This window comes from Papio anubis, chromosome 1 (assembly GCF_008728515.1).
Source record: "Papio anubis isolate 15944 chromosome 1, Panubis1.0, whole genome shotgun sequence".
Lineage (NCBI taxonomy): Eukaryota > Metazoa > Chordata > Mammalia > Primates > Cercopithecidae > Papio > Papio anubis.
The window spans coordinates 53,490,470-53,517,090 of NC_044976.1; the positions used below are offsets into that span (position 1 = coordinate 53,490,470).

At 55.2% G+C, this 26,621-nt stretch overlaps 1 protein-coding gene across 2 annotated transcripts; it reads left to right on the forward strand.

Annotated features, from left to right (window-relative positions):
* The first annotated feature begins 540 nt into the window (after positions 1–540).
* PCSK9 (proprotein convertase subtilisin/kexin type 9) lies at positions 541–26,258 on the forward strand. 2 transcript variants are annotated; one of them, XM_003891947.5, is made up of 13 exons: positions 541–1,186; positions 4,970–5,161; positions 7,627–7,750; positions 13,467–13,600; positions 13,833–13,974; positions 17,152–17,348; positions 18,437–18,620; positions 19,146–19,319; positions 19,609–19,757; positions 20,577–20,754; positions 22,446–22,627; positions 24,476–24,717; positions 25,907–26,258. In XM_003891947.5, the coding sequence occupies exons 1-12, from the start codon at positions 623–625 to the stop codon at positions 24,689–24,691; spliced, it is 2,436 nt and encodes an 811-aa protein (XP_003891996.2). In that variant the 5' UTR covers positions 541–622; the 3' UTR covers positions 24,692–24,717; positions 25,907–26,258. The 2 variants fall into 2 exon arrangements, with proteins under 2 accessions (XP_003891996.2, XP_017817252.2); XM_017961763.3 differs by having other exon boundaries at positions 13,470–13,600.
* The last annotated feature ends 363 nt before the right edge of the window (positions 26,259–26,621 follow it).

Sequence of the window (26,621 nt, forward strand, 5' to 3'; positions counted from 1 at the left end):
CTGGATGCTTGTCCAGTTGAGTTCTTGAACGTGGTGTGTAAAAGGAATCTTTGCAAATTGAATCTTCTGGAACGCTGAGCTTGTGCCTACCATAGAATTCTGAATGTACCTATATGACATCTTTGCAAACTTAACACCTGAATCTTTGCAGTATAAATCCCTTGAAACGCATGGAGGCTGGACATCAAAAGCAAGCAGTATCTTCAAGGAACAGCTAGTCGGTAAGGTCAGTGTGCAGGGTGCATAAAGAGCAGAGGCCGGCGGGGGTCCAAGATAAGTTTAGAAGGTTGCCAGGTTAAGGCCGGTGGAAAGAATTCGGTGGGCAGGGAGGAGTCCATAGTAGGATTGATTCAGAAGTCTCACTGGTCAGCAGGTGACAAGGTGGACCCAGGAAACCCTGAAAAGGTGGGCCGGGCAGAACTCGGAGTCTGGCATCCCACGCAGGGTGAGAGGCGGGAGAGGAGGTGCCTCTAGAGCGCCGACCCGCCTTCCAGCCCAGTTAGAATTTGGGAGGTTTTTCTTCCCTCTGCGCGTAATCTGACGCTGTTTGGGGAGGGCGAGGCCGAAACCTGATCCTCCAGTCCGGGGGTTCCGTTAATGTTTAATCAGATAGGATCGTCCGATGGGGCTCTGGTGGCGTGATCTGCGGGCCCCAGGCGTCAAGCACCCACACCCTAGAAGGTTTCCGCAGCGGCGTCGAGGCGCTCGTGGTTGCAGGAGGGCGCCGCCGCTCAGTTCAGGGTCCGAGCCTGGAGGAGTGAGCCAGGCAGTGAGACTGTCTCAGGCGGGCCGGGACGTGTCGTTGCAGCGGCGGCTCCCAGCTCCCAGCCAGGATTCCGCGCGCCCCTTCGCGCGCCCTGAGCCTGAACTCCAGCTCCTGCACAGTCCTCCCCACCGCAAGGCTCAAGGCGCCGCCCGCGTGGACCGTGCACGGCCTCTAGGTCTCCTCATCAGGACGGCAACCTCTCCCCTGGCCCTGATGGGTACCGTCAGCTCCAGGCGGTCCTGGTGGCCTCTGCCGCTGCCACTGCTGCTGCTCCTGCTCCTGGGTCCCGCTGGCGCCCGTGCGCAGGAGGACGAGGACGGCGACTACGAGGAGCTGGTGCTAGCCTTGCGTTCCGAGGAGGACGGCCTGGCCGACGCACCCGAGCACGGAGCCACAGCCACCTTCCACCGCTGCGCCAAGGTGCGGGCGGAGGGGTGGCAGGCCTGGGGGAACCCGCAGCCGGGACGGTGCGATGCTGTTTCCTCTCGGGTCTCAGTTTCCCCCCATTTAAGAGAGGAAGTGGGGTGCAGGTCTCCGAGGGCTCTTCGCTTGGCACGATCTTGGGGACTGCAGGCAAGGCGGCGTGGGAGGACGGGTCGTGGGGAGCGCGGTGGAGAGCGGGGACGGCCGGCCTTTCGGGGACTTGCGGGGGCGTGCGGCTGCGCTATTCAGTTGGAAGGCTCGCGGGGTTGGGAGACTGCGAGGCTGAGGGAGGGCGGGCAGAGCACTGCCAGGGTCTCCTGCCCAGATTGCAGACTTTCCGCCTCGCCGCGGCACAGGTGGGTGAAGAAGTGAATGCCTGGAAAGCACTGGGAACGCACCAGACACAGAGGAAGTGGGCTTGCCATTATAGTGGGTTCCGATTCGGTTTGGGAAATACGGGCAGCGGAGGATGGAGGGCCTGGAGAGAAGGCCCTACCCGAGACAGGAGCGGGGTGGGAAGGACGGCAGATGCTGGGAGCGCGAGGCAATTTCTTTACGACACAGAACTCATGCTGTAGTATTCCATCTGTTTCAATTGAAGAAAAGAACCAGCTGAAGGGGCAGGGGAGAAGGGGCGGAGTTATTCTCGAGGCCCATTGGTGTCCTTTAGGACTCAGGCAGGGAAGGGCCTTTGGTGCTCTGGAGCCGGAGGTGGCGCGCCTGGTACTGGGACCCCGCAGTTGAGCCCGGCGCCTCAGCCCACCTGGCTGTCTGCCGACCGAGGGTGAGGCGAGTTTGCTCAACGACTCTGCCAGCATCTGGCCCTCAGGCTGTGGGAAGCTTCTTCCCGGGGCGGGGTCACTAGTTTTTTCTAAGTATTATCAGCCCAGGACTTGGCTGAGGTTCTGTGTCCCCCAGCTTGGAGTCAGATCTGGGGTTGAATGATGGCTTCCTCTCACTAGCTGTGGTGCTTGACAAGCCACTTATCCTTGAGCCTCCATTGCCTAGTCTTTAAAAAGGAAGTGACAATCCTCCCTAAGGGCTCAGTGGCAGCAGATGGGGAGATGAAGGGAAAGTTCTGTTGACCATGAGTGACCTCACTCATGCAAGCCCAGGGAGGGATCACTTGCAGTTTTGCCCCTGTCTGCAGCGTGACCTGTTGGTGACATTGTCTTTGCTCCAAACTACAGCTCCTGGGGCAGAGGGGAAAATTCTGCCGCTCACAGCTGCCTGCCCCGTCTGAGTGTTCTGGGTGGCAGGATGGCAGGTCCTTACTCAGCTCAGTATAGTCCTCTTCCTTGTTCCCTGAGCCTTTGACTTTCTAGAGGGATGTTGTGGGGTTGTGGCCAGGATAAGAAAAGGCACTTCAAGTTACCACTGCTCCAAAACGACTGTTCTGGAAATAGTGAGTACCCCATCCTGAGAGGTGAGTAAGCAGAGGCTGTATGACCACCTGAACCAAGCCCTTGAGGATGTTTCTTCTCTGGTGGAAATTTGGAACAGGAGCCTCCTCAAGTTCATTTATTCATTCATTCAATGGATATTCTGTGGGAGTCGAATTTAGAATGAAAATATTTTTTGGCAAGCAGAAAAGAATTTTTAGACCAATCCTTTTGTTTTAGTCATGAGAAACTGAGGCTCAGAGAGAGGAGGTCACCCCAGGTGCATTAGAACTGGGTTTCCAGAACTCACATTCCACTGCACAGAGTACTCTCCCAATTCATTCGATTTTTATTTAGCGGAAGGCATTTTTAGATGAATCTTTGAAGCATTAGTAGGAGTTCAGTGATGACGATGTCAGGAGAGTTATTCTAGGATTAGGAGGTACCATGAACAAAGGCACAGAGCTGGGAAAACCAGAGGTGGAGGATAAGGAGCACATGTCCACAGTTCTTTTTCTTGTTTTGAGATGGAGTTTTGCTCTTGTTGCCCAGGCTGGGGTGCAATGGTGCAGTCTCAGCTCACTGCAACCTCCACCTCCCAGGTTCAAGTGATTCTCCTGCCTCAGCCTCCCAAGAAGCTGGGATTACAGGCGCCTGCCACCACACCCGGCTAATTTTTGTATTTTTAGTAGAGACGGGGTTTCACCATGCTGGTCAGGCTGGTCTTGAACTCCTGACCTCCTCAGATCCACTGATTTGTCTGCCTTGGTCTCCCAAAGTGCTGGAAGTACAGTTGTGAGCCACTGCGCCCAGCCTCCACAGTTCTTTATCCACCTTCTGAAATGTAAAATGTTCTGAAAACCAAAAGGTTTTTCTGTGATTTATTTGATGGTAGCATCTGACGTGAACTGACATGAGATTATTTTTAATCTAGTTGTGTGAATATGTGTATTCATGTATTTTGCTGCATAGATTACATATGCAGCTCCAGATTCCTCCAAGCAGGCTCTCTGATTGCCCACTACTGTCTTTCTAAAATCCAAACAAGTTCTGAGGTTCAAAACCGATTTGGCCCTAAGGCTTTGGGTAAAGGGGGTGAACTCTGTTCTACTCTGACTGGAATCCAAGATGCATATATACAGAGATGTGGGTGGTGAGGCTGCAAAGGCAGGTTGAGGTAGGGGCCAAGGAGGAGCATGGAGTTTGGACTTGATCCATGAGGCTCTGGGGAGCCAGTGAAGGTTCTTGAGCAGGTATGTCTGCCTGAGAGCAGCTGGAGCAGACGAGAGCTAAAACCAAACAAATCACCTGCAGATCGTGGCTGCTATAGTTTGTCCCCTCCAAATCTCATGTGGAAATGTGGTCCCCGGAGTTGGAAGTGGGGCCTAATGGGAGGTGTTTGGGTCATGGGGGAGGAACCCCCATGAAAGGCTTGGTGCCATCCTTGTGATAATGAGTAGATTCTCCCTCTATGATTTCCCTTGAAGGCTGGTTATTAAAAAGAGCTTGGTACCTCCCTCTCTTCTCTCTTGCTTCTTCTCTTGCCATGTGATAGATCTCTGCACATGTAGGCTCCCCTTCCCCTTCTGCCATCAGGGGAAGCAGCTTAAGGCCCTCACCAGAAGCAGATGCTGGTGCCATGCTTCTTGGAGAGCTTGCAGAGCCATGAGCTGAATAAATCCCTTTTCCTTATAAATTACCCACCTTCAGGTATTCCTTTATATAGCAACACAAAAGGACTAAGACAGTGGCCCTGACTCTTCTCTCTCTTTAAGAAGTGTTGTCTTTGCTCACTTAGTCATCCCTTCTGCCTGCATTTGTAGAGCATCTGGATGGGAGATTTCTACAACCGTCACTCTTGACCTTCCCAGCAGGCCTGTGTCATACGTACTATGGTCTCCACAATACAGCGGAGATATCTGAGGCCCAGAGAGGTTGAGTGACTTGCTCATGGCCACACAACGAGTAAATATTAGAGCTGGAATTCAGGTCCACGGTTTCCTGGCTCCAAAGCCATGAGTTTTTCCCTCAGTTTATTCTGATTGGGGCAGGGTGGAGGAGGTGGCCTTTGGGCAGGGCCGCCATGGGTAACCAGGCCCATAGAGAGCTGGCTGCAGGTACAGAGGAAAACCTCTTGTCGAGTGTGGCCCATGGTTCCCATTTTTGCCTGACTGGCACATTTGAAAGTGTTATATAACTATGTGAATAATAATAGTTGGCCTATATGAGTTTTTAAATTTGCTTTTGGGTCCGCATTTGGTAACTTCTTTATCACTTACTACACTCTGTTGTGTCTCTTTTGTTGTAATTCTAATTTGTAAGTAGGGGTGAGATAAAGTACACATAGGGTTTGCTGGGTTTCTTCCACGTCATCATGTTCCTCCTTGCATGGGGCCAGGATCCGTGGAGGCTGCCCGGCACCTACGTGGTGGTGCTGAAGGAGGAGACCCACCGTTCGCAGTCAGAGCGCACTGCTCGCCGCCTGCAGGCCCAAGCTGCCCGCCGGGGATACCTCACCAAGATCCTGCATGTCTTCCATCACCTTCTTCCTGGCTTCCTGGTGAAGATGAGTGGCGACCTGCTGGAGCTGGTGAGCCACCCTTTCTGGGAATGGCACTTCCTGATAGGGCTGGGCCCCTGCATATACACTGGGGACTGTGCTCAGTAGGCCTATTGCTGAAAATCAGAAGGGGACAGCAAGTATGTATTGAGCACTTATTGGGTACCAAGCACAGTAACCACTGGCTTTCTGTATGGAATTCCCTTTAAGCCTGGCCATGCCCCAGTGGTATGTCCATCTTCATTTGAAAGTTCAGAGGGGACCACACAGACAGCTAGGGGTAGGACCTGGATCAAACTCAGTGGTCTGCCTGCCAGCCATTCTTATGCCAATGCATCTGCTGCCTATGGAAACCTTTAGGGACAAGGCCCTGGGATGTTCAATGGAGCCTGAGTCATTTTATAAAAAAGCATGACTCAAGGGTCTACAATTTCTTTGAGGCTGCTGCTATCAGAGTAAAGACCCTACTTTAGGACAGGGTGGCCCTCCTCCCTCCTGGATGTCACATCTTTGGTGGAGAGGCAGAAAGGGGACTGGGTATTCTCCTCACCCTGGCCCTAATGCTTCAAATCTTGAAAAAAAACCTTCTTGTTTTTGCTTCTGCCCCACCTTCTAGCCCACCTCTTTTCCTGGCCTCTCACTTGATGAGAGCGTGTGTCATTTTCACACTGATTCTCCACATGGCAGGGGGTGCTTCTCAGCCTCCTGCAGACAGTGAGGCCCAGGGTCTTGCCCAAGGTCACACAGCATGTAATGGGTAGGGTCAGAGTCTGGACTTGGGTCTCCTAGCTGCACTGTACTGCTGCTCCACGGGTTAATCAGCTCAGCATCCCGTGGCTGAACAGCGACCTCATACCAAGGCCTGTGGGACCATGACAGGGATTGATAGGCTCCCTGCCTTAGGAACCCGTAGTCTAAGTAGAGGAGACTGACAAGTCAATGCCTTCCATCAGTCTGCTCAACACACATTTACCAAGCGCCTACTGTGTGCTGCAGAGGCGAAGATGACACAGCCCAGGCCTTTCCCTCGAGCTTACAGTTCAGAAGGAGAGACTGATCAGTGACCGCCAGCCAGTACAGCTGACTATGGGACAATGTGCTCAGCATTGGGGCGAGACGAAGAAGGTACCCGTATAGCACCAGATGACAGGCACAAGCCCCACAGGCCAGGGCAGCTGCTCAGAGGAGAGTAGGCCAAGCAGAAGCCAAGCAGAAAGCTGCAGGCATTTGCCATCGAGACCTGGGCTTCAAACTGGGCATCATACCAGCCTGGGTTTGAGTCCCACCCAGCTCCTTATTAGTTGTTTAACCCTGGGCAAATGCCTTCACCTCTCTGAGCCTCATTCCCCTATCTGTAAACCAGTTATAATAATGGGAACATTCATTTAAGGACTAAATGAGGTTGTGAAGCATTCAGCAGATGCTAGGTATGGAAACTCGCCAAAGTGGGGGCAGGTTAAGAAGCCTCTGGGGATACCAAGGCATCCAGGGACTAGTTGTGGCAGGAAGCTGTTACCACTTAGGTCTGAAGGGTAAGGAGAGGGAATAGTTTTCCCTCTGCCCAATTGGAGCTGGTGGCATGGAGGAGAGGCTGCCTGTGGGGAGTCACCTGAGCGTTCACCGCTGCCATGCGCAGGGAGTCAGGAGGTAGGGAGGGAGTGGGGCAGATGCATAGTTTTTTGTTTTTGTTTTTGTTTTTGAGATTCCGTTGCCCAGGCTGGAGTGCAGTGGTGCCATGTCAGCTCACTGCAACCTCTGCCTCCCGGGTTCAAGCAATTCTCATGCCTCAGCCTCCTGAGTAGCTGGGACTACAGGTGTGTGCCACCATGCCCAGCTAATTTTTGTATTTTTAATAGAGATGGAGTTTCACCATGTTGGCCAGGCTGGACTCGAACTCTTGACCTCAGGTGATGCCCCACCTCGGCCTCCCAAAGTGCTGGGATTATAGGCGTGAGCCACCGCGCCCAGCTGCAGATGCACTCTTGTCCCTCTAACTCCTGCTGGTGCCTCCCATTAGCTGAGCCTAAATGGAGGCTTTGCAAGGGAGGTGGTGCTGCAGTTTGCACTGAGCAGGCTGGAGAAGGCTGGGGAATAGACTGGGGGACAAACCGAATCGCCAGTGCTGTTATGTCATGATTTAGGCATGGTGTCCAGGGCCTGAGCTTCACTCCATGTCCATCCTGCCCAGAGCCTTAGCACAGCCTGGCTCCCAGACAAGATGTCAAGTTCAGAATCCTTCCTAAAAGGAATCCCTTGTGCTAGGCCTTGTTGCAGGGATATGGGAGTGCTGGGCTCTCAGCCTGATCAACGAGTGAGAAAACTCAGGCTCCTAGTCTGTCCTCCGGGGCACCAGAAGGGAGTGTGCCGGGACAGGGTGGGAGGCTGCTGGGCTGGGATGTGGGGACAGGAGTGATCAGGTGAGGCCAGGCTGTGGCTGTGGTTGCTGCTGTCCAGATGGCTTAAGCAGAGTCCCCCAACCTCTTTGGCTTCTGCAGGCCCTGAAGTTGCCCCATGTCGACTACATCGAGGAGGACTCCTCTGTCTTTGCCCAGAGCATCCCATGGAACCTGGAGCGAATTACTCCTGCACGGTACCGGGCGGATGAATATCAGCCCCCCAGTAAGACCCCCCATCTGTGCGCTGCCCCTTCACACCTGAGCTGAATCCATTTGCTCTGCTCTGGCCTTGCCTCCCTGCCAGTGGTTTCCACTTCTTGGGGGGCTTTGGGACTCGGCACCTCCACTGACCCCTTTTTTTCTGTCCCATCCCCAACCCCTGCAGCCCCCGCTGCCTGCCTTCCTGTTGCTCCACAAATGCAAAAGTCTTGCCTTAAATGATCCTCTTTTCCTCCTTGTCTCTTGTTTTCCTCTTCTCTCCATTTGGAATGGCCCAGCAGGCTGCACTTACCTTGGAAGGAGGGTTCATCTGATGGTGACTCTACCTAGGGCCCCCCCAGGCCTCTATAACTCCCAGTGCCCTGCAGACTGGACCAGACCCCTTAATGGGACAGACACAACCTGGACTGGGATGCCCCTGCCTAGCTTCCTGTTTTGCTGCTCCAGCTCTGTTTGGCTTTCTGGATCTCCCTGCATGGCCCACTTTGTGTCTTCCCTCTAGGCCTTTCCTTCCACTGTTCCCTCTGCCTGGTGTGGCCTGACTGTGGGAGGGAGGGAGGAGGAGCAGCCATGGAAAACAGTCTGCATTCTAGCAGGGCCTTGCAGGTGGCAATTCAGTCGGGGAAGACTCTAGATGCACCTGGCCTGAGGAGAGGATGAAGGGTTCTAGTTGGACTGTGTTAAGTTTGAGGTGCCCATGGTGTGAGGTCTGCAGCTCAGTGCAGAGATGATACAATGTGGTGGGTCCGTGCAACATGGTGCCAGGACGCAGAGCTTGGGGTGAACTCAGCTTCCACCCCTTACCGGTTCTCGTGGGGTCTTGGGAAGCCACTTCGTTCTATTAGCCTTGTCTTTCTTGTCTGTAAAATGGGCACATAACCCTGTCCCTGTCCTTCTCACAGGTTGCTGTGAGACTCCAGTGAGTTGAAGGGTGTGCAGATGCTTTTGGAAGTGAAAAGTTGGGGGCTGCTGTGTGACTTTGCATACTGTATGACCTTGCATATGTCTGAGTTGCTGCCATTGCAACAGATCAGAGCTGGTGGGCAGGGGGTGGAGATAGGGTTTGTGCGGGGGACATCCTCTGGCAAGGGTGGCAGCAGCAGAAGCGAGGGGCCTGGTTGGTCATGTGTGCTGACCTGACCTGGGCAGCCTGTGGCCGGGGAGAGGACAGCTCCTCTGTAGGAGGAGCCTGTTCTTTTCCAACCAGGCGGGACCTCTTCTGTGGATTCCTGGAGCCCCCTGCACTCCACATTGGTGCCTCAGGGACCTCCCGGAGCAGGCTAATATCAGAGACTGAGAGGGACACTGGCAGAGGGTCACAGAGGCCCCAGTCCAGGTAGAAGACCAAGAAGATCTTGCCCCCTAAGTTAGTTTCCTAGCACTGCTGTGACAAACTACCACCCCCTTGTTGGAACAAGTTGATTCTCTGCAGTACTGGAGGCCAGAAGCCTGAATCAGTGTTGGCAGGACCACGTTCTCCCCGGGAGCTCCAGGGAGAAGCTTCTCTTGTCTCTTCTGTGTCCCAACAGCGGCAGCACACCCATCCCAGCCTCTGTCTTCACACAGCCTTCTCTGTGTCTCTCTCCTCTTCATTGTCTCATAAGGACACTTGTTGTTGGATTTAGGGCCAACTGGATCATCCAGGATGATCTCATGTGGAGAACCGTAACCACATCTGCAAGGACCCTTTTTCCAAATAAGGTCACAGCCACAGGCGGTGCGGGTTAAGATGTGAGTGTACCCTTTGGCAGCCACCATTCCCTCCTCTCCCTTGGGCCAGAAGCAGACGTGGCGCCCTTTCCTCCCCATAGGATGCCCATGGATTGTCCCCCTCCCCACTTCCCCCGAGTGTCTGTGGGAAGTGGCAGGAATGGCAGGCAGGGGTGTGGAACCCCTTCTGGAGTCACATCAAGGGCTTGGCTGGAGGATGTCCTCCTGGAGCTGTTGCGCTGGCATGGAGCAGGCTGGCTGGGCCCAGCAGCAGCCTCTTCATTCATGGGGAGGCCACAGGCATGGGCCCTGGAGCTGGCTGCCGCCCTCAGACCCAGACTCTGCACTCTTAACTGTGTGACCCTGCACACATCACTCACCCTCTCTGATCCTCAGGTTCCTAGGTTCCTCTGCAAAAGCGAGGGAATAGTAAGCCTCGCTCTGGGGGGCTGTTAGGAGGGTTAAATGAGTTATTGCTGTAGCATGCATTTCTCTGTCAGGTATTGAGTGAGGTGCTGTGATTTTAGCCCTGCATTTTTCTTTTCTTACCATTCAACAATAACGTCTTGAGCACCCACTGTGTGCCAGGCACCGTATTAGGTGCTGGGGATACAAAGGTGAATGAAATGGATGTGGTCTCTTTCCCCAACAGTGTATCCAGAAGATTAATCCATTCCTTAAACAAATGCTACTCGACACAAATTAGTTCTGGATAGGCTGAGAGCTCTGAAGGAGTGCAGGCAACTGTGAGCCTGTGTATTCGGCAGAAGGATCAGGAAAGGCTTCCTGGAGGAAGCGCTGTTCCAGCCAAGACCCACGGGGGCATTATTAACCAGGCAAAGGGGACAGTGTCCAAGCAGAGGAATGAACATGGACTGAAGCTGTGAGGCAGGAGGGAGTGTAGCCTGTACAGAAGGGACTGAGGCTGGTGAGACCAGCAGGGCCTGGGTGACCTCCAGGGCAGATGTGAAAGGAAGAACTTGGCCACAGTCTGAGCTTCTCAGGCGCATGGCAGGGCTGCCTGGTGAGAGCTAATGAGCTCCCTGCTCTGGAGGTGTGCAAGCAGGACTGGGCTCCCACCTGCCAGAGGCCGCAGAGCTTTCTGTACCAACCCAGCGGCTGGAAGAGGCCACTCCAAGGCCTCTTTGCCCCTGAGAGTGGTGGCTTTTCTTGAGGCCACCTTGCCACTCTATCACAGGGAACTAGCAGCCTCTGCCTCACCTAGGGGTTTGGAGGATAGAGGGGGGCCTAGGAAGGGCCCCAGAGGCCCTGTGTCCTGTCCGAGCTGAACCCCTTTCCAGCCTCTCGCTGGAAGGAAGGCCAAGGATGCTCCTGTGGGGGCTGTGGCTTGTGCTTTCCCTCCAGCTGCGGAGGCCGTGGTGGGGCTGTGGGCCCTGGGTGGGCGTTCCAGGCTTACAGCCTCTCTCCTGGCAGTGTCTTACCAAGAGCTGCCCCTTCGCCAGGCCCGCCTGCCCTCTGCTGGCCATGCTTGCAGCCTCCTGACCCTGTTCCAGCAGGAGAGTGCGCTGGTGTCAGCGGGCAGGAACTGCCTGTATTTAGAAGGTGTGGGGCTGCGCTGGGGCCACACCCCAGGCCCAGGGATGTGACCTCACAGTGGTCACATCCTCTTGCAGCGGACCCCAAGTACAGCTCCTGGAGCAGATGGTGGTCCCAAGCACAGGTGGGACCAGAAAGGATTGTCACCTGGGCTAACTCAGCTGTGGCCTCAGTTCCCTCCTCACACACGACGAGGAGCATGGACTGGAATCCTGCCCAGCAGGCCTTCGGCTTGATGTGCGTTGTGTGGCTTATGTCCAGGTGGGGAAGCAGCTTCTGTGCTGTCTTCTAGATGAGCCTGTATCCCCTGGGCTGTCTGCCAATGTATCCAGTTGTCCCATCAGCCTGGAAGCTCTGAGGGAGAAACTTGGGCTGCTTCCTAACCACCTGTATCCCCTGTAGCCAGCTCAGGGCCTCTGCTAGGAGCAGACTGAGCATGGCCTATGGGCCTGGCACCATCTGGCCTCTGCCTACCTTGCTGGCCTTGTCATGCATCTGCCCCTCCGACATTCCATAGCCCAGTTCAATATCTAGTGGTTCCTCTAGGGTGACCAGCACCCTTTGGTCTCCACATGTCTTCAGGTTGGAGCTCACAGCGCTCTCAACTACCCCTTCCCAGTGCAGCACCGGGCACGTGGTAGATGCCTACTGATGAGTGAAAGCTCCTAACACACTCAGAGAGCAAGGACTCTGCCTCATCCCGCAGCCTGGGAGGACAGGCAGACTGCCGAGGACCTGCCCAGCATGCTACAGAAGTAACCGAAGTGCGCATGGGCACTGACCAGTGGAGGGTCCTGCTGAGACTGGAGGCCATAGGGCAGGGCGAATAGTGTCTGTGCAGGCTGGGGACTCACAGTTCGGACTGGGCCCAGCCCTACTGCCACAGTGGGTGGGTGGGAGGATGTAGGACTGGGAGCTGACCTTGCCTGAAATTAGTGTGGGATCTCAGAGCAGCCACTGAATTGCTCTGTAGTGGGCTAAATAGTGGCCCCCACAGATACACGCACCCAGACAGAGCCTGTGAGCCGGACCTTATTTGGAGAAAAGGTCCTTGTAGATGTAATTAAGCATCTCAAGATGGCATCATCTGGATTATGCGGTGGGCTGTAAGTCCCTTGATGTGTCTTTATGAGCGAAAGGCGGAGGGAGATTTGAGACACACAGGAGGGGCCACTTGGAGACAGAGGCGGAGATTGGAGAAATGTGACCACAAGCCAGGGAGCATCAGCAGCTACCAGAAGCCAGAAGACGTGAGGCAGGGTTCTCCCTGGAGCCTTCGTTGCTGAGTCTGGGAATTTGTTACCGAAGCCATAAGAAGCGACGACACTCCCTGAGCCTCCTGTACTTGCTCACCTGTCCTGAGATGAGAATCTCTACTCTGCAGCATATTTGGAGGATCACTGCGGGGGACACAGAGGTGCTGTTCAGATGGCACTTCAGAAGACTCAGGAGACCCTGGGGCAGGAGTAGGTTGATTGACAGCCCAGAGGGCTACCATCTGGTTCCACCTGAGGCCCTGCTTCTCCTGGCTGCAGGGGTTCCAGGGCCAGGCCATTTCCGCTGGCACAGGACTCTTCTAGCAGCAACCTGCCTGAAGTCTTCCTTTGGCCTGGCTGAGAGTTTCTGAGACCCGCGCTGGAGCGGAGGTGCTTCATTCCTTGCTTCCCTTCTTCCTCCCTCCCCTCTCCGCCCAGTGGGCTGGACCTGCCTTGCATCTGTGAGCTCTCCCTACTTTCTCCTATACCCCAATCTTTGTCCTGCACAGGCAACTCCCTCAGTGAGTCTCTTGCAGCTTTTACCCCAGTGCCGGCTTCTTGGAGAATCCAAACTGATCCAATTAGGTATAGGGTAGGCTCTCGGTGACTGTTTTCTCTGAGGCCGTGACTCGTGTGAGGCGGAAGCAGCCCCTGTGAGCCCTTCTGGTACCTTGTGGAGTGCAGAATGCTTGGACCTGGAGTCAGGAGGCCCAGACACACATCCTGTCCGAGCTGCAGCTTCCTGTCTCTAAAATGAGCCGACCAGCGCAGGCAGCCAGACATCACTGTTATTCTTTGAGTCTTTAAATCATGTTGTCTTTCTCGCAGACTCGGTGAGCTGTGAAAAGCTATAATAGGGGCTTTATTTTACACTATGATATTATTTCTTGAACATTCATATTATTGTTGGATGTTGATATTAATATGAAGGAGCAGGATGACTTGGGTCCTTCCTGGCAGTAGCATTGCTAGCTGATGGCCTTGGACAGTTATCTGCCCCCTCTAGGCCTCCCTTTCCTTGTCTATGAAATATAGAATAGGATCTAGCGTGCGAGGATTTTTTTGGAGGTTCAATGAGTGAATATATTTAAGGTGCTTTCACCAGTGCCTGGGATGTACTCCACAGTTTCTGTGTGTTAACTATAAGGTTGACTTCATGCTCATTCCCTCCTCTCCCACAAATGTCACCTTGGAAAGAAGGAGGCAGCCTGGTGGAGGTGTATCTCCTAGACACCAGCATACAGAGTGACCACCGGGAAATCGAGGGCAGGGTCATGGTCACCGACTTCGAGAGTGTGCCCGAGGAGGACGGGACCCGCTTCCACAGACAGGTAAGCACGGCCCTCTGGTGGGAGAGCTGCCTCTGCCCATATCCCCATCCTGGAGGTGGGTGGGGACTCCCGTCCAAGAGTGTTGCAGCTGTACTGCTGGGCTACAGCCCCCAGCTGTCACTGTCCCCTCCCTGCCATCAGTTGTGGGAAGGGTGTTCATCCATCCAGCCACCTGCTGATTTGTTATGGGGGGGGGGGTCTTTCTTATGTGGTCCTTGTGTTGGCTGAGCAGGCCAGCAAGTGTGACAGCCATGGCACCCACCTGGCAGGGGTGGTCAGCGGCCGGGATGCCGGCGTGGCCAAGGGCGCTGGCCTGCGTAGCCTGCGCGTGCTCAACTGCCAAGGGAAGGGCACGGTCAGCGGCACCCTCATAGGTGAGTGATGGCCCCAGACAGTGCTGGTCTCTCTCCATCTGGACCTGGCCTGGGAAGTGGCTTGGGCTGGGCCCAGGGAGAGCTAGTCTCCTAACCAAGAATGCTGTGGCAGCCTCTGCCGCAGAGCCAGAGAACCAGAGTGCCAAAGCTGGCAGGGTCCCCAGTGACCACGAGTGCAGATGAAGAAACCCAGGCCCCAAGAGGGTTATGCAGGTAGCCCAAGGAGTGCAGACTTGACCCTGGGTCAGTGACCTTTCCACAATTCCACACTGCTCCCCTTTTCAAATCTGGTGACATCTTTGTGTCTTTTGTGATGTTATCTTCAATGTGGAGGGACTCGAGGTGATCTAAGCAAACTTCTTCTATCTTCTGCTTGCATACTTCTGAGACCAGGGGACTCACTTACTTGCATGACTGGGCCCTGCAGGTCACACTGGCCAGGCAGATATGGTGGAGGAACTGGCAGAGGACTTTTTCTAGACTATGACTATATTTAGTCCATCTGGTGGCCCCCCTGTGAAGTCCAGCTGAGAACTAGGACTCCGGGGGCCTGTGGACAGAGAAGAGGGAGGGTGCTCTCCCTTACTGACTTCCTCCTGTGGCCACTGAGCAAGGCCTCTGTACAACATGCCCTGGGGCTGGCCTTGCCATAGCTGCTGAACAGTTGATGAAACCAGTCCAGAGAGGGGAGGTGACTGCCCAGGGTCACACAGCTCAAGCTGATGACCTCACTGGGAAAGGTGCCAGCTCTGGGCAGCAGCTTGACTTCCACTGCAGGCCCCAGGGTCAAACACTGGCTCTGGAGCTAGCGGAAGCAGCCCATGGGTCTGTTTGAAAGGCTGAGGAGGCCCAGGAGTCTTCCCTGTGTTCTACCAGTTCTGCCCTGAGACTCTCCTACAGAGTACAGGTTTCGATGTTCAGTTTTAAAGGCAAGAATCAATAACCTTCGGCCCCATCAGGTGACCCCTTGTGCCTGTCCCACCCCTTTATTGACTGACCTGGGCTCAGTCAGGCCAGTTCCTGAAGGTCAGTGTGTGGAGGGGAGGCTGTTCTTTCCCAGAAAGGCCTTCCCCAGGCCTGGTGCTCTGGCCTCTGGAGGACTTCCTGGAGAAGTCCCTTCTTTGGCATCCCAGTCAGTGTATGGGAAGCCCTTACTGCATGACCTGGCACGGGGCAGGGGCTCAACAGTCACTACTGCCTTCCTTGCCGCTGCCATTTCCTCCTCTGTAAGCAGGTGATTGTGTGTCGAGTCTGAGCACAGAGATAAGTACACAGCAGGTGCTTAATAACTAGCAGCTGCAGGCTGGGCGTGGTGGCTCACGTCTGTAATCCCAGCACTTTGGGAGGCCGAGGTGGGCGGATCACCTGAGGTCAGGAGTTCGAGACCAGCCTGGCCAACATGGTGAAACCTCATCTCTACTAAAAATACAAAAATTAGCCAGGCGTGGTGGTGTGTGCCTGTAATCCCAGCTACTCGGGAGGCTGAGGCAGGAGAATCACTTGAATCCAGGAGGTAGAGGTTGCAGTGAGCCGAGATTGTGCCACTGCACTCCAGCCTGGGTGACACAGCGAGACTCCATCTGAAAAATAAATAAATAAACACATAACCAGCAGCTGTAAATGTGGCTGTTGTTCTTCACCTCCACACTCAGTGCCACTCCGCTCCCTTCCTCCGTGGTGTGAGGGGCCTCACTAGCTGTCTTCTAGGAGGAGCATGGCTGTGAGATTCCAGCTCCATCCTTGGCCACAGCTCCTGGAGACATCTCAGAGACCAGGATCTGGAAGGCTCCCACACCCCATTTGACAGGGGAGAAACTGTCAGCTCCAGGTCCCCTTGCACATCAGGGCCAGAGCTGAGTTAGGCTCTCAGTCTCCAGGCCACTGGGCCAGAGCTCACAGGCTGGCAAAGGGTTAGAACTGTTACTGGTGGCTGGGTGTGGTGGCTCACACGTGTAATCTTAGCACTTTGGGAGGCTGAGGCTGGCAGATCACGAGGTCAGGAGATCGAGACCATCCTGGTGAAACCCCGTCTCTACTAAAACTACAAAAAATTAGCCAGGTGTGGTGGTGGGGGCCTGTAGTTCCAGCTACTCAGGAGGCTGAGGCAGGAGAATGGCGTGAACCCGGGAGGCGGAGCTTGCAGTGAGTCGAGATCTCGCCACTGCACTCCAGCCTGGGCAACAGAGCGAGACTCTGTCTCAAAAAAAAAAAAAAAAAAAAAAAGCTGTCACTGGTGACAGTAGCATGAGGTAGATCATGGTCTACACCAAAATGGGGGATGTAGTGCCACTGAGGCCAGAGGGAACCACACCCTCAAGGGTGGGGAGTTATGGTATGGGGGGTCCTGGGCGTGGAGTCTTTTAATTCTTCAGACAATCCTGGGAGCAGCTGTCCCTGTTTCATAGAGAGTGGGGTCACACAGCTGGTGAGTGGGCAGCCAAGACTCTGTTCAAGTTTGTGTGGGTTCAACACTTGTGGCCATGGTGGAGGGGCATCTGAGCCAGGCCTCAGAGAGTGGCAGGGGAAGTTGGGTGGGGCAGGGCGCCCTTCTCATTCCTCCGAGGCTCATCCTCTCGGTGCCTCCGTTTCCTGGAAAGGGATAATAAGGTTATTGTGAGGATCCCCTGAGTTCATATATTCAGACGCTTAGAGCCAGGCACACAGAAGGGCCGGGGTTGGCTAGTTTGATTGCTGAGGTAATTGCTAATATCTTCCAGTTTCTATTGGTCAAGGTTCCGCAGAGAAGCAGAGCCAGTAGGATGTATAGTTTCAAGGAATTGGCTCATGTGACCGTGGGGGCTGGCAAGTCTGAAATCGACAGGGCAGGCCAGGCAATTCTTGCAGAATTTGATGTTGCAGTATTAAGTCCTAAGGCAGCAGGCCTGGAGTAGAATTCCTTCTTCCCTGGGAGGCCTCAGTGTGTTCTCTGCAGGCCTTCAACTGATTAGATGAGGCCCACCCACGTTATGGAGAGTAACCTGCCTTACTCAGTCTCCTGATTTAAATGTTAGTCACATCTAGAAAATATTTTCGCAGCAGCATTTCCACTGGCTTCTGACCAAACATCAGGTCACCAAGTTGATCCCCAAAATTAACCATCACCCTGTGCCTGTAAGGGAGGGGCTGGGAAAGGGGAACAGTTCTCCCCAGGGGGTGACCTAGGTTTGTTCCTCCCAGGCCTGGAGTTTATTCGGAAAAGCCAGCTGGTCCAGCCCGTGAGGCCACTGGTTGTGCTGCTGCCCCTGGCGGGTGGGTACAGCCGGGTCTTCAACGCCGCCTGCCAGCGCCTCGCGAGGGCTGGGGTCGTGCTGGTCACCGCTGCCGGCAACTTCCGGGACGATGCCTGCCTCTACTCCCCAGCCTCGGCTCCCGAGGTAGGTGCTGAGGCTGCTGCCCCAAGACGGGGGATGAAGGGCAGGCGGGCCCCGTGGGCTTCTTGCAGCACGTTCCTGGAGGCTGAACCCTTCTGGCTTTGGAAGGAGTCGTCAGAGACCCCCGCCATGCAGGAGGCTGGGAAGGAATGGGCTCGAGCCTCCATCATCCCAGAGTCTGAACAGCAGTGACCCCGCCACGCCCCCACGTAGCGGCGCCCACGTAGCCTCGCCCCCACACCCCGTCCTGGCCACTCTCCCTCCTGAGGGTCTCCTGGTAGCCGCCCCCTCCCCATCTCCCTCCCCAGGCCCTGCGTCCTCTGCCCAATAGTCTTAGGGCCCGCCCAATATGCTTAGGGCCTCCCCACTATCCAGATCTCTCTGCGGCTGCATGACTGACCACTTGAGCAAGGCTAATGTGAATGGGAGCAGTTGAGGGCTCAGACCTCACCCGAGGGACATCCAGAGAGTGTGCCGCAGGGCCGGGCACAGACACGGGGCCTCGGCCCTGAGGAGCTGGGGGGCAGTGACCGTCCCTCTGACCACCGCTCCTCCAGTGTCCGGACACTGCGGGTATCTAGGGGAGAGAATCTTGTTCCACTTCAAGTCTGGAACTTCAAGTCCGTGTGTGTGCGCGCGCGCGTTGTGGGTGGGGATTGCGGAGCAGAAGCATACCTGACAGCGGTAACCTAGATCCTCCCTGGCCTCTGAGGCTTCCCTGGCAGCCGAATTTAAAGGCATCAAGCAAACAAAGTCCAACACGTCTCTGCCTTGCCCTCTCAGTCTCCCCCCGTGGCACTTAGAGGCACCTGATACACCGAGTAGTTTCCTATCTCCCTCACTAGAATGTAAACTCCACAGGGGCATTGGGAATGCTGCCTGGCTATGGTAGGGACAGAGGGGAGCACCAGGGCGGGGCAGGGGTGCCAGAGTTCTGCCTGGGGAGTCAGATTTTCCTTAGGAGGGGACATTTGAATGGGACCCAAACAGGTGTATAGCAGTTGTTCAGCCCAGCTGGCAAGGCCTCAGTTTGCTTCTGCAACCCCTCTCTTGGGCTCCTTTCTCTGCCACCTACCTCCTCACCTTTCCAGGTCATCACAGTTGGGGCCACCAATGCCCAGGATCAGCCGGTGACCCTGGGGACTTTGGGGACCAACTTTGGCCGCTGTGTGGACCTCTTTGCCCCAGGGGAGGACATCATTGGTGCCTCCAGCGACTGCAGCACCTGCTTTGTGTCACGGAGTGGGACATCGCAGGCTGCTGCCCACGTGGCTGGTAAGTCACCACCCCACTGCCTTGGCCACCGTGATGCTAACAGCCCTTTGGCAGTCAGGGTCTGTGCCAGGACCTCCAGTGCCAGGCTCTGTGCAGGGGGACCAGAGATGAGACAGGCCTGATGGTACCTTCATGGACACTCAGTCTGATGAGGGAGGCGAGTGCACAGTGGGAACACGAGGTTAGGGCTGTATTAGAGGTAGCCCAGAGGAGGCACCTGCCCAGCCCGAGGGTCAGAGAAGGCTTCTTGGACAAGGGACATTTGATCTGGAGCTTGATGGATGAATAGGAGTCCACCTGGCCGATAAGACAGCAACTACCAAGGCTTAGAGGTGTGACGGAAGGCTGTCTTACCTCACTGTGTGAGGGACTGCAGGCGGCTTACCTTCGAGAAGAGAGCTTGGTGTCTCTGTGTGTGCACGTGTTTTTGTGTGTATGTGTGTGTGTGTGTGCACTGGCAGGAGTCCCCTGCTGGGGCAGGAGGGTCAGGCCATCACCATCTTTCACCATTCACCCCTGTACCAGGCATTGCAGCCATGATGCTGTCTGCCGAGCCGGAGCTCACTCTGGCCGAGTTGAGGCAGAGACTGATCCACTTCTCTGCCAAAGATGTCATCAATGAGGCCTGGTTCCCTGAGGACCAGCGGGTACTGACCCCCAACCTGGTGGCCGCCCTGCCCCCCAGCACCCACAGGGCAGGTAAGCAGGATGGCAGGGTGGGCGAGGCCAGGCTGGGGCTTGGGAGGTCTGTGTGACCTTGACAGTCTCTCCCCTCTCCCTTGTCTGTGTAAGGAGGATGACACCACCTTAAATAGGATTAAATGAGAAGGGGGCTCTGAAAGGGCTTTGCAATATTTTCATAACATGTTTTTATAGAGACAGTTGAGTATGTTCTTTAAGCCCTCCTCTCTCCTACCATGAACTAAAGATTTTTGTGGAGGTCCCCTCACTCCCAGCACCCCCTCCTCATCCCAGGCACTTTTTGCAGGTTGGCAGCTGTTTTGCAGGACTGTGTGGTCAGCACACTCGGGGCCTACACGGATGGCCACAGCCGTAGCCCGCTGCGCCCCGGATGAGGAGCTGCTGAGCTGCTCCAGTTTCTCCAGGAGTGGGAAGCGGCGGGGCGAGCGCATCGAGGTGGCTACCCCTCCTTCGTGTGTGTGTGTGTGTGTGTGTGTGTGTGTGAGTGTGTGTGTGAGTGCTGGGCCCTGAGGGACCCGCAGCAAGCCCCTCCATCCTCGACACTCCAGCTCTTCTGTAAGCTTACAGGGCTGGCCAGAGCAGGAGTGGGGCACTCCTCATCTCACGTTGCTGGGGGCCGCTGGAGAGAGCCACAGTGAGAAGGATTTCCTAGAGGCTGCAGGACAGTGCTGGATAGATTTTCAATGGGTGCTGGATGGGTGTCAGCGTGAGGGTCAGGGATCTGCTACTCTGGACTCAGCCATCTCTAGGCCCTTCTCACTCAGGTGCTCCATGGTTCTGGGAGCTGAGAAATCTCAAACCAGCAAAAAAGGGGAATTGATGTGATGCTACAGGGTAGTGCACAGATGCCATCTGGTCGCAGCATTTTGGTGGAAGGGCAGTGCCCAGTCAGGAGAGTGAGGAGGGGCAAGCATTTCTGGCCTGGGAGATGGTGTCTTAATGCTTGTGTGGGAGGCAGAGTGGGTGGGGTGGAGCCCGCTGGGTCCTTGCTTTGGCCTCTTGGATTTCCCTGTATCTCCATTTTGAAACCACTCTGTGTTTGGAAGAACTTTTGAGTATTCAGAGCTGCCCATTGGCAGAACAGTCTACTTTGGGCAGGAGCGAGCTCCTTGTCCCCAGAAGGCTAGGAGCAGGGTCTGACTGGCCCCTGGTAGGGACACTGACGAGGGTGCTTGAGTTGATCCTGTCTAGTCCCTTTCTCTGTTTTCAAAGCCCATTCTAAAGCAGATTCCCATTTCTGTCTTTGACTCTCAGGCCCAAGGGGGCAAGCGGGTCTGCCGGGCCCACAACGCTTTTGGGGGTGAGGGTGTCTACGCCATTGCCAGGTGCTGCCTGCTACCCCAGGTCAACTGCAGCGTCCACACAGCTCCACCAGCTGGGGCCAGCATGGGGACCCGTGTCCACTGCCATCAGCAGGGCCACGTCCTCACAGGTAGGAGGCTGGGCCTGCCCTGGGGTTAGGAGAGTTCCCTTTCTCCTTATGCACCCACTGCCCGTGAGGCTTGGTCCTCATGAGTGTGATCCATGAGACTGGAACCCGACTTTCCATTCCATACTCTGGTTCTGTCACTTCCATGCCCTTTGACCCTGGGCAGGTGACCTTACTTCTCGTCTCAGCTTCCTCCTCCATAAGAGGGAAAAAGGTATCACCTGCCTCATTGTGTTGCGAGGAGATAGGGCACTGGCCTAGAGCATGGCAGGTGCTTTGCCTAAGGTGGTGCAGTTCAGGAGAGGCAGCTCCAGAGACAGGACCCTGGCTGGGGCTGAAAGGAGGGCAGACCTCGGTTTGAATTTCACTCTGCCACTCGATAGCTCTGTGACCTGAGCAAGTTACTTAACGTCTCTGTATGAGGAAATGATGGGTGCTAAGCACTTAGCTTAATGCTTGGACAATATAGATTCTAGCTATCGTTACTATTATTGTCATCACCTGTTGCTTTAAAATCCAGTCTCTGGTATAGGCAACTATTGATAGGCTACCCTGTGTCGAAAACATGTCCAGGCAGGTAGCAGGAAGTCACAGATGGGGACTCTTGGGGCATCAAGGGCTGGCGCCCCAAGGCTGAGCTGTTCTGGTTGGGTGGAGCGTGAGAGGTCTAGGAAGACAGTGGAGCTCCAGCCTGGAATAAGAGGCTCAGAGTTGATTCTCGTCTGAGCATGTCCAGGGGAGCCACTGAGGGTTTGGGAACAGGAAGGTGAGGGTGAGAACCTAACTCTGGGCACAGCAGGCTGGCATGTGGGATGGATGTTCAGGAAAGATGAGCGTAGTCAGGTGGCTGGTGCCCTTGTCCAGGGGAGAGGCTCCATCCGGTCCGGGGATCCTGGCTTGGAGGGAAGTCCGCCATGCTCTAATCACACTCCCCTTTGGAAGTGCTCAGCCGATGAACTCACAGGCACATGTCAGTTCGAAGTCATGGAATCTCACTCTATGAGGCACACCTCAAAGAGCCCCATTTTGTAGCTAAGGGAACTGCAGGCTGGACATGCTGAGTGACTGCCCTGAGCCCTTGCATCTAGGACATAGAGAATGTTAGTAACCACAACCCTACCATGTTCAGAGCACATGCCAGGCTCCATGCTGGGGCTTCACACGTGTCATCTTCACAGTGTCCCTGTGAGTAGGTGCAGTTTCTCTTTCCATCTTACAAATGAGTAAACAGAGCCTCAGTGTAGCTGAGTAATAACTATTTTCGGTTTCTTAGCCAATGCGTGTGTCTGACTCCTAAGCCCATGGAGGGCATCCCCAGGTGGTCCAGACAGACCCCAGCTTACCGTTGAACTTCTGTCTGCTGGCTGCATGGGGAGTTTGGGGGAAGTTTGAGCATCTCAGGCCATAGAGCCCCTGCTTCACTGTCTCCATCTCTGGGTGGAGAGATGATGTTTTCCCTGAGAAACTAAGGCTCAGGTTGAATGGCTCTCCCATGGTCACATAGCTGGTCAGGAGTGGAGTTGAGAACACAGGAGTCCTGATGCTCAGGCCAGCATCTCTTATCTTCTTTGAGTTGTTTCTGGGTTTCCTAGCTCCTGCCTCACACTTTAAAGAGAGAAGGTCTGATGGGGATGGGCACTGGAGACAGAGCATTCCAGCATTGCACTATCTGAGCTGGCCTTCCTCTGACCCAGGCTGCAGCTCCCACTGGGAGGTGGAGGACCTTGGCACCCACAAGCCGCCTGTGCTGAGGCCACGAGGTCAGCCCAACCAGTGTGTGGGCCACAGGGAGGCCAGCATCCACGCTTCCTGCTGCCATGCCCCAGGTCTGGAATGCAAAGTCAAGGAGCATGGAATCCCGGCCCCTCAGGAGCAGGTGAGGAGGCCTGTGAGGACGGGTGGGTGGGGTGCCGTGGGGTGCGTGAGTCTCTCCTGTGCAGCTTTTCTGGGTCAGTTTGTGCCACCACCATACCGCCATGCATCAGGGTGGCGGTTTGCCGGGTAGATGCTGTGGGCAGCTTCCGCCATTGTGTGGACAGTGTGTGTATGTATCTGTGTGTGGCTGGGTCTGTTTTTGCTTTTGTCCAGATCAGTAAGGTTTGTTGCCTGAGTACCCCACTCCACTTGGTGTAGAATGTGCATAAATTTGCCATAAAGAAATACAATATGCATGTATTTATTGATTGATCTATTTTTTTCTAAGATGGGGTCTTGCTATGTTGTCCAGGCTGGTCTCAAATTCCTGGGCTCAAGCGATCCTCTGGCCTCAGCCTCCCCAAATGTTGGGATTACAGGCATGAGCCACTGCACCTGGCCTCTCTGATCTATTTAACAAACCTGCTGGGACGTTCTCAGGGTCAGGAGCAGCACTGGGCTGTGAGGACACAGAGCTCACTCAGCCATGACCCAGAGGGGGTGCCTGAGCTGCATGCCGAAGGTTGTTAGCATGACCAGCAAGGCAAGAAAAGGCCCTGCCAAGATTAGCGAGGCACGTGCCAAGCCCTGGAATGTGAGAGCCAGGCCTTCTAGAAACCTGGGTGTGGACATGACCAACAGTTGCTCTAGAACTCTCCTTTTTAAAAGCCAGTGGGAGCTTCTTAAAAGGCAGCCCTAAGGAGTCCACTCTTAAATGAACTCAGACTCGGTTTTAAAATGCAAGTCTGTGTTGGTTCTGGTCTGGATAGTGCATTCCTCCATAGCAAAAGACAGTGTTGTTCTTGGATCCACTTTCCCTGGGTGCACTGAGGGCTGCGAGGTTCCAGGTGCTCTTCCTGGCACTGGGGAGGGATACAGCCTGGACAGACATGTTGTTCTCCCTCCTGGAGCATCTATTTTAGTGGGGGAGGACAGAAAACAAACCACTAAATTACAGAGTACTGAAAAGATGCGATGGAGAAAACTATAGCAAGGAAGGGAATGGGGTGGGGGAGAAGTCAGGAGAGGTCTTGCTGAGAAGGTGGAGGAAATGGGCCATCAGGCAGGGAATGTGTTCCAGGCAGAGCAAAGGCCCCGGGGTGGGGATGCGCCCGGGAGTACCAGGAAACCAGAGGTGGGAGTAGTTACGAGGTGGGGGATGCCTCAGAGGGGACAGGGCCAAGTCAGGTGAGACCCGAGGGCCACAGTCAGGAGTCAGCTGGGGCCACACAGGGGTCCAGCCTAGGGGGAGTGTGATCTGGCCTGGATCTGAACCTCTCACTGTGGCCTAGCTGCTGAGCTGAGAAGACATGACAAGCGCCTTGGGCAGAAGCAGGGAGACTGGAGGGAGGCGGTGGAGGGTCCAGGCGTTGGGGCGGGGCTCAGGCTGGAGTCTGAAGGGAGCCTGCAGGCCTGGTGGGTGGACATGGGTGGGAGAAGGGGAGGACGGCACCAAGGCTCGGGCCCCTGGACAGATGGAGTTGCCATTAAGTGGGATGGGGCAGGCTGTGGGGCCGTCAGTTTCAAAAGGAAGATGAGTTTGGCATTGGCATGGTAGGCATCTGTCTGTCCCCGCGCCCCTCAAACCAGGCATGAAGCAGGAGCTCACGTGTTTGGTCAGCGATGGTGCAGAACCGCCGGGGCGGGAGGTGCGGGGTGGGAGATATGTGTTTGTGTCTCAAATGGGCTCTGAGCCAGGGAGGGCTATCTGCACCTTGGCCTCACAGCGGGATGTTGGAGGGAGAAATGAAGTGTAGGTGGGGGTCCCGGGCCATGCTGGACTGTGCTTTCTTCTCCTCGGCTCTGGCAGGTGATCGTGGCCTGTGAGGACGGCTGGACCCTGACCGGCTGCAGTGCCCTCCCTGGGACCTCCCATGTCCTGGGGGCCTACGCCGTAGACAACACGTGTGTGGTCAGGAGCCGGGACGTCAGCACCACAGGCAGCACCAGCGAAGAAGCCGTGGCAGCCGTTGCCATCTGCTGCCGGAGCCGGCACCTGGTGCGGGCCTCCCAGGAGCTCCAGTGACAGCCCCATCCCAGGATGGTGCCTGGGTAGGGTCAGGGGCCGGGGCTGAGCTTTAAAATGGTTCCAACTTGTCTCTCCCTCAGCCCTCCATGGCCTAGCCCGAGGGGACGGGGATGCTTCCACCTTCCTGGAGCTGCTGGCCTGGCCCTTGAGTGGGGCAGGCTCCTTGCCCAGAACTCACTCACTCTGGATGCCCCCTCCCCTGGTGGAGGTGCCAGGAAGCTCCCTCCCTCACTGTGGGGCATTTCACCATTGAAACAGGTTGAGCTGTGCTTGGTGCTGCCAGCTGCTCCCAACATGCCAACATCTGTGGGCAGAACGGCTTTTATTGAGCTCTTGTTCGGTGCCAGGCATTCAGTCCTCACGTCTCCACCAAGGAGGCAGGATTCTTCCCATGGGTAGGGGAGGAGGTGGTAGGGGCGGCAGGGACAAGCATCGTCAGGGGGCGAGTGTGAAAGATGCTGATGGCCCTCATCTCCAGCTCACTGTGGGGAAGCCCCTTGGGGCTCCCTTGATTAGTGGAGGCTCAGCTTTCTGGATGGCATCTAGCCAGAGGCTGGAGATCAACGCTTCCCTGGTGGTCATGGGCTGTGCCTTGGTTTCCTGAGCGACCTTTACTCTGCTCTATGCCAGGCTGTGCTAACAACACCCAAGGGTGGCCTGCAGGGAGCCGTCACCTAGGACTGACTCTGCAGTGTGCAATGGTGCACGCACCGTCTCAGCCAACCTGCTGCACTACCCAGCAGACTACACATTTGCACCCACCCCTGCTTTACAGGGGAAGCAACCTGGAACCAGAGGAGGCATGCCTGCCAAGCTCACACAGCAGGAACTGAGCCAGAAACCCAGATTGGGCTGCCTCTGAAGCCAAGCCTCTTCTTTTTTTTTTTTTTTTTTTTTTTTTGAGACGGAGTCTCGCTCTGTCTCCCAGGCTGGAGTGCAGTGACCGGATCTCAGCTCACTGCAAGCTCCGCCTCCCGGGTTCACGCCATTCTCCTGCCTCAGCCTCCGGAGTAGCTGGGACTACAGGCGCCCGCCACCTCGCCCGGCTAGTTTTTTGTGTTTTTAGTAGAGACGGGGTTTCATCGTATTAGCCAGGATGGTCTCGATCTCCTGACCACGTGATCCGCCCGTCTCGGCCTCCCAAAGTGCTGGGATTACAGGCTTGAGCCACCGCGCCCGGCCAACCAAGCCTCTTCTTACTTTACCCCGCAGGTAACAGTGAGGCTGGGAAGGGGAACACAGACCAGGAAGCTCAGTGAGTGATGGTGGAACGATGCCTGCAGGCACGGAACTTTTCCCATATCATCTAGGCCTGATTCACTGTGGCCTGATGGAGATGCTTCTAAGGGATGGTGGGAGGAGAGGGACAACTGTCCCTCCTTGAGCACCAGCCCCACCCAAGCAAGCAGACATTTATCTTTTGGGTCTGTCCTCTCTGTTGCCTTTTTACAGCCAGCTTTTCTAGACCTGTTTTGCTTTTGTAACTTGAAGATATTTATTCTGGGTTTTGTAGCATTTTTATTAATATAGTGACTTTTTAAAATAAAAACAAACTTTGTCCTGACTTTTGCATAGACTTGACTGCCTCGGGTGATGCCTTGTTTATACTAGGAACTGGGTAAGTTTGTTGAGTAAGCCAGGTACTTGTATCTTGAGTACAAGTATTGGGTAAGTACTGGTGATGTGAACTTATTCCCTGTGCCTGTCCTAGGAATGAAATGAATGTCTTCCTGCAGCTCCCTGGACGACCCTGGCAGTCAAAGTGCCTCCTCCTTGGTGACGGATGCCCTACATCCTAGATGCTCTGTTGTCCTAACCTCCCAATGCCCTTTTCATTCTTTTCTCCCCAGTTCCTGGCACAGGGCCTGGCCCAGAGTATTTATGGAATAAGTTACAGTGCCAGATGCTTCTGTAATGAGCCAGTGCT

What these genes read in the sequence shown, in the direction of transcription:
- PCSK9 (XM_003891947.5), top strand. Translation starts at nt 623, where the DNA reads ATGGGGCTCTGGTGGCGTGATCTGCGGGCCCCAGGCGTCAAGCACCCA. An exon ending in CCTTCCACCGCTGCGCCAAG is followed by an intron (nt 1,187 to 4,969) that starts GTGCGGGCGGAG and finishes GCATGGGGCCAG; the next exon opens with GATCCGTGGAGGCTGCCCGG. An exon ending in CCCCAGCACCCACAGGGCAG is followed by an intron (nt 19,320 to 19,608) that starts GTAAGCAGGATG and finishes CACTTTTTGCAG; the next exon opens with GTTGGCAGCTGTTTTGCAGG.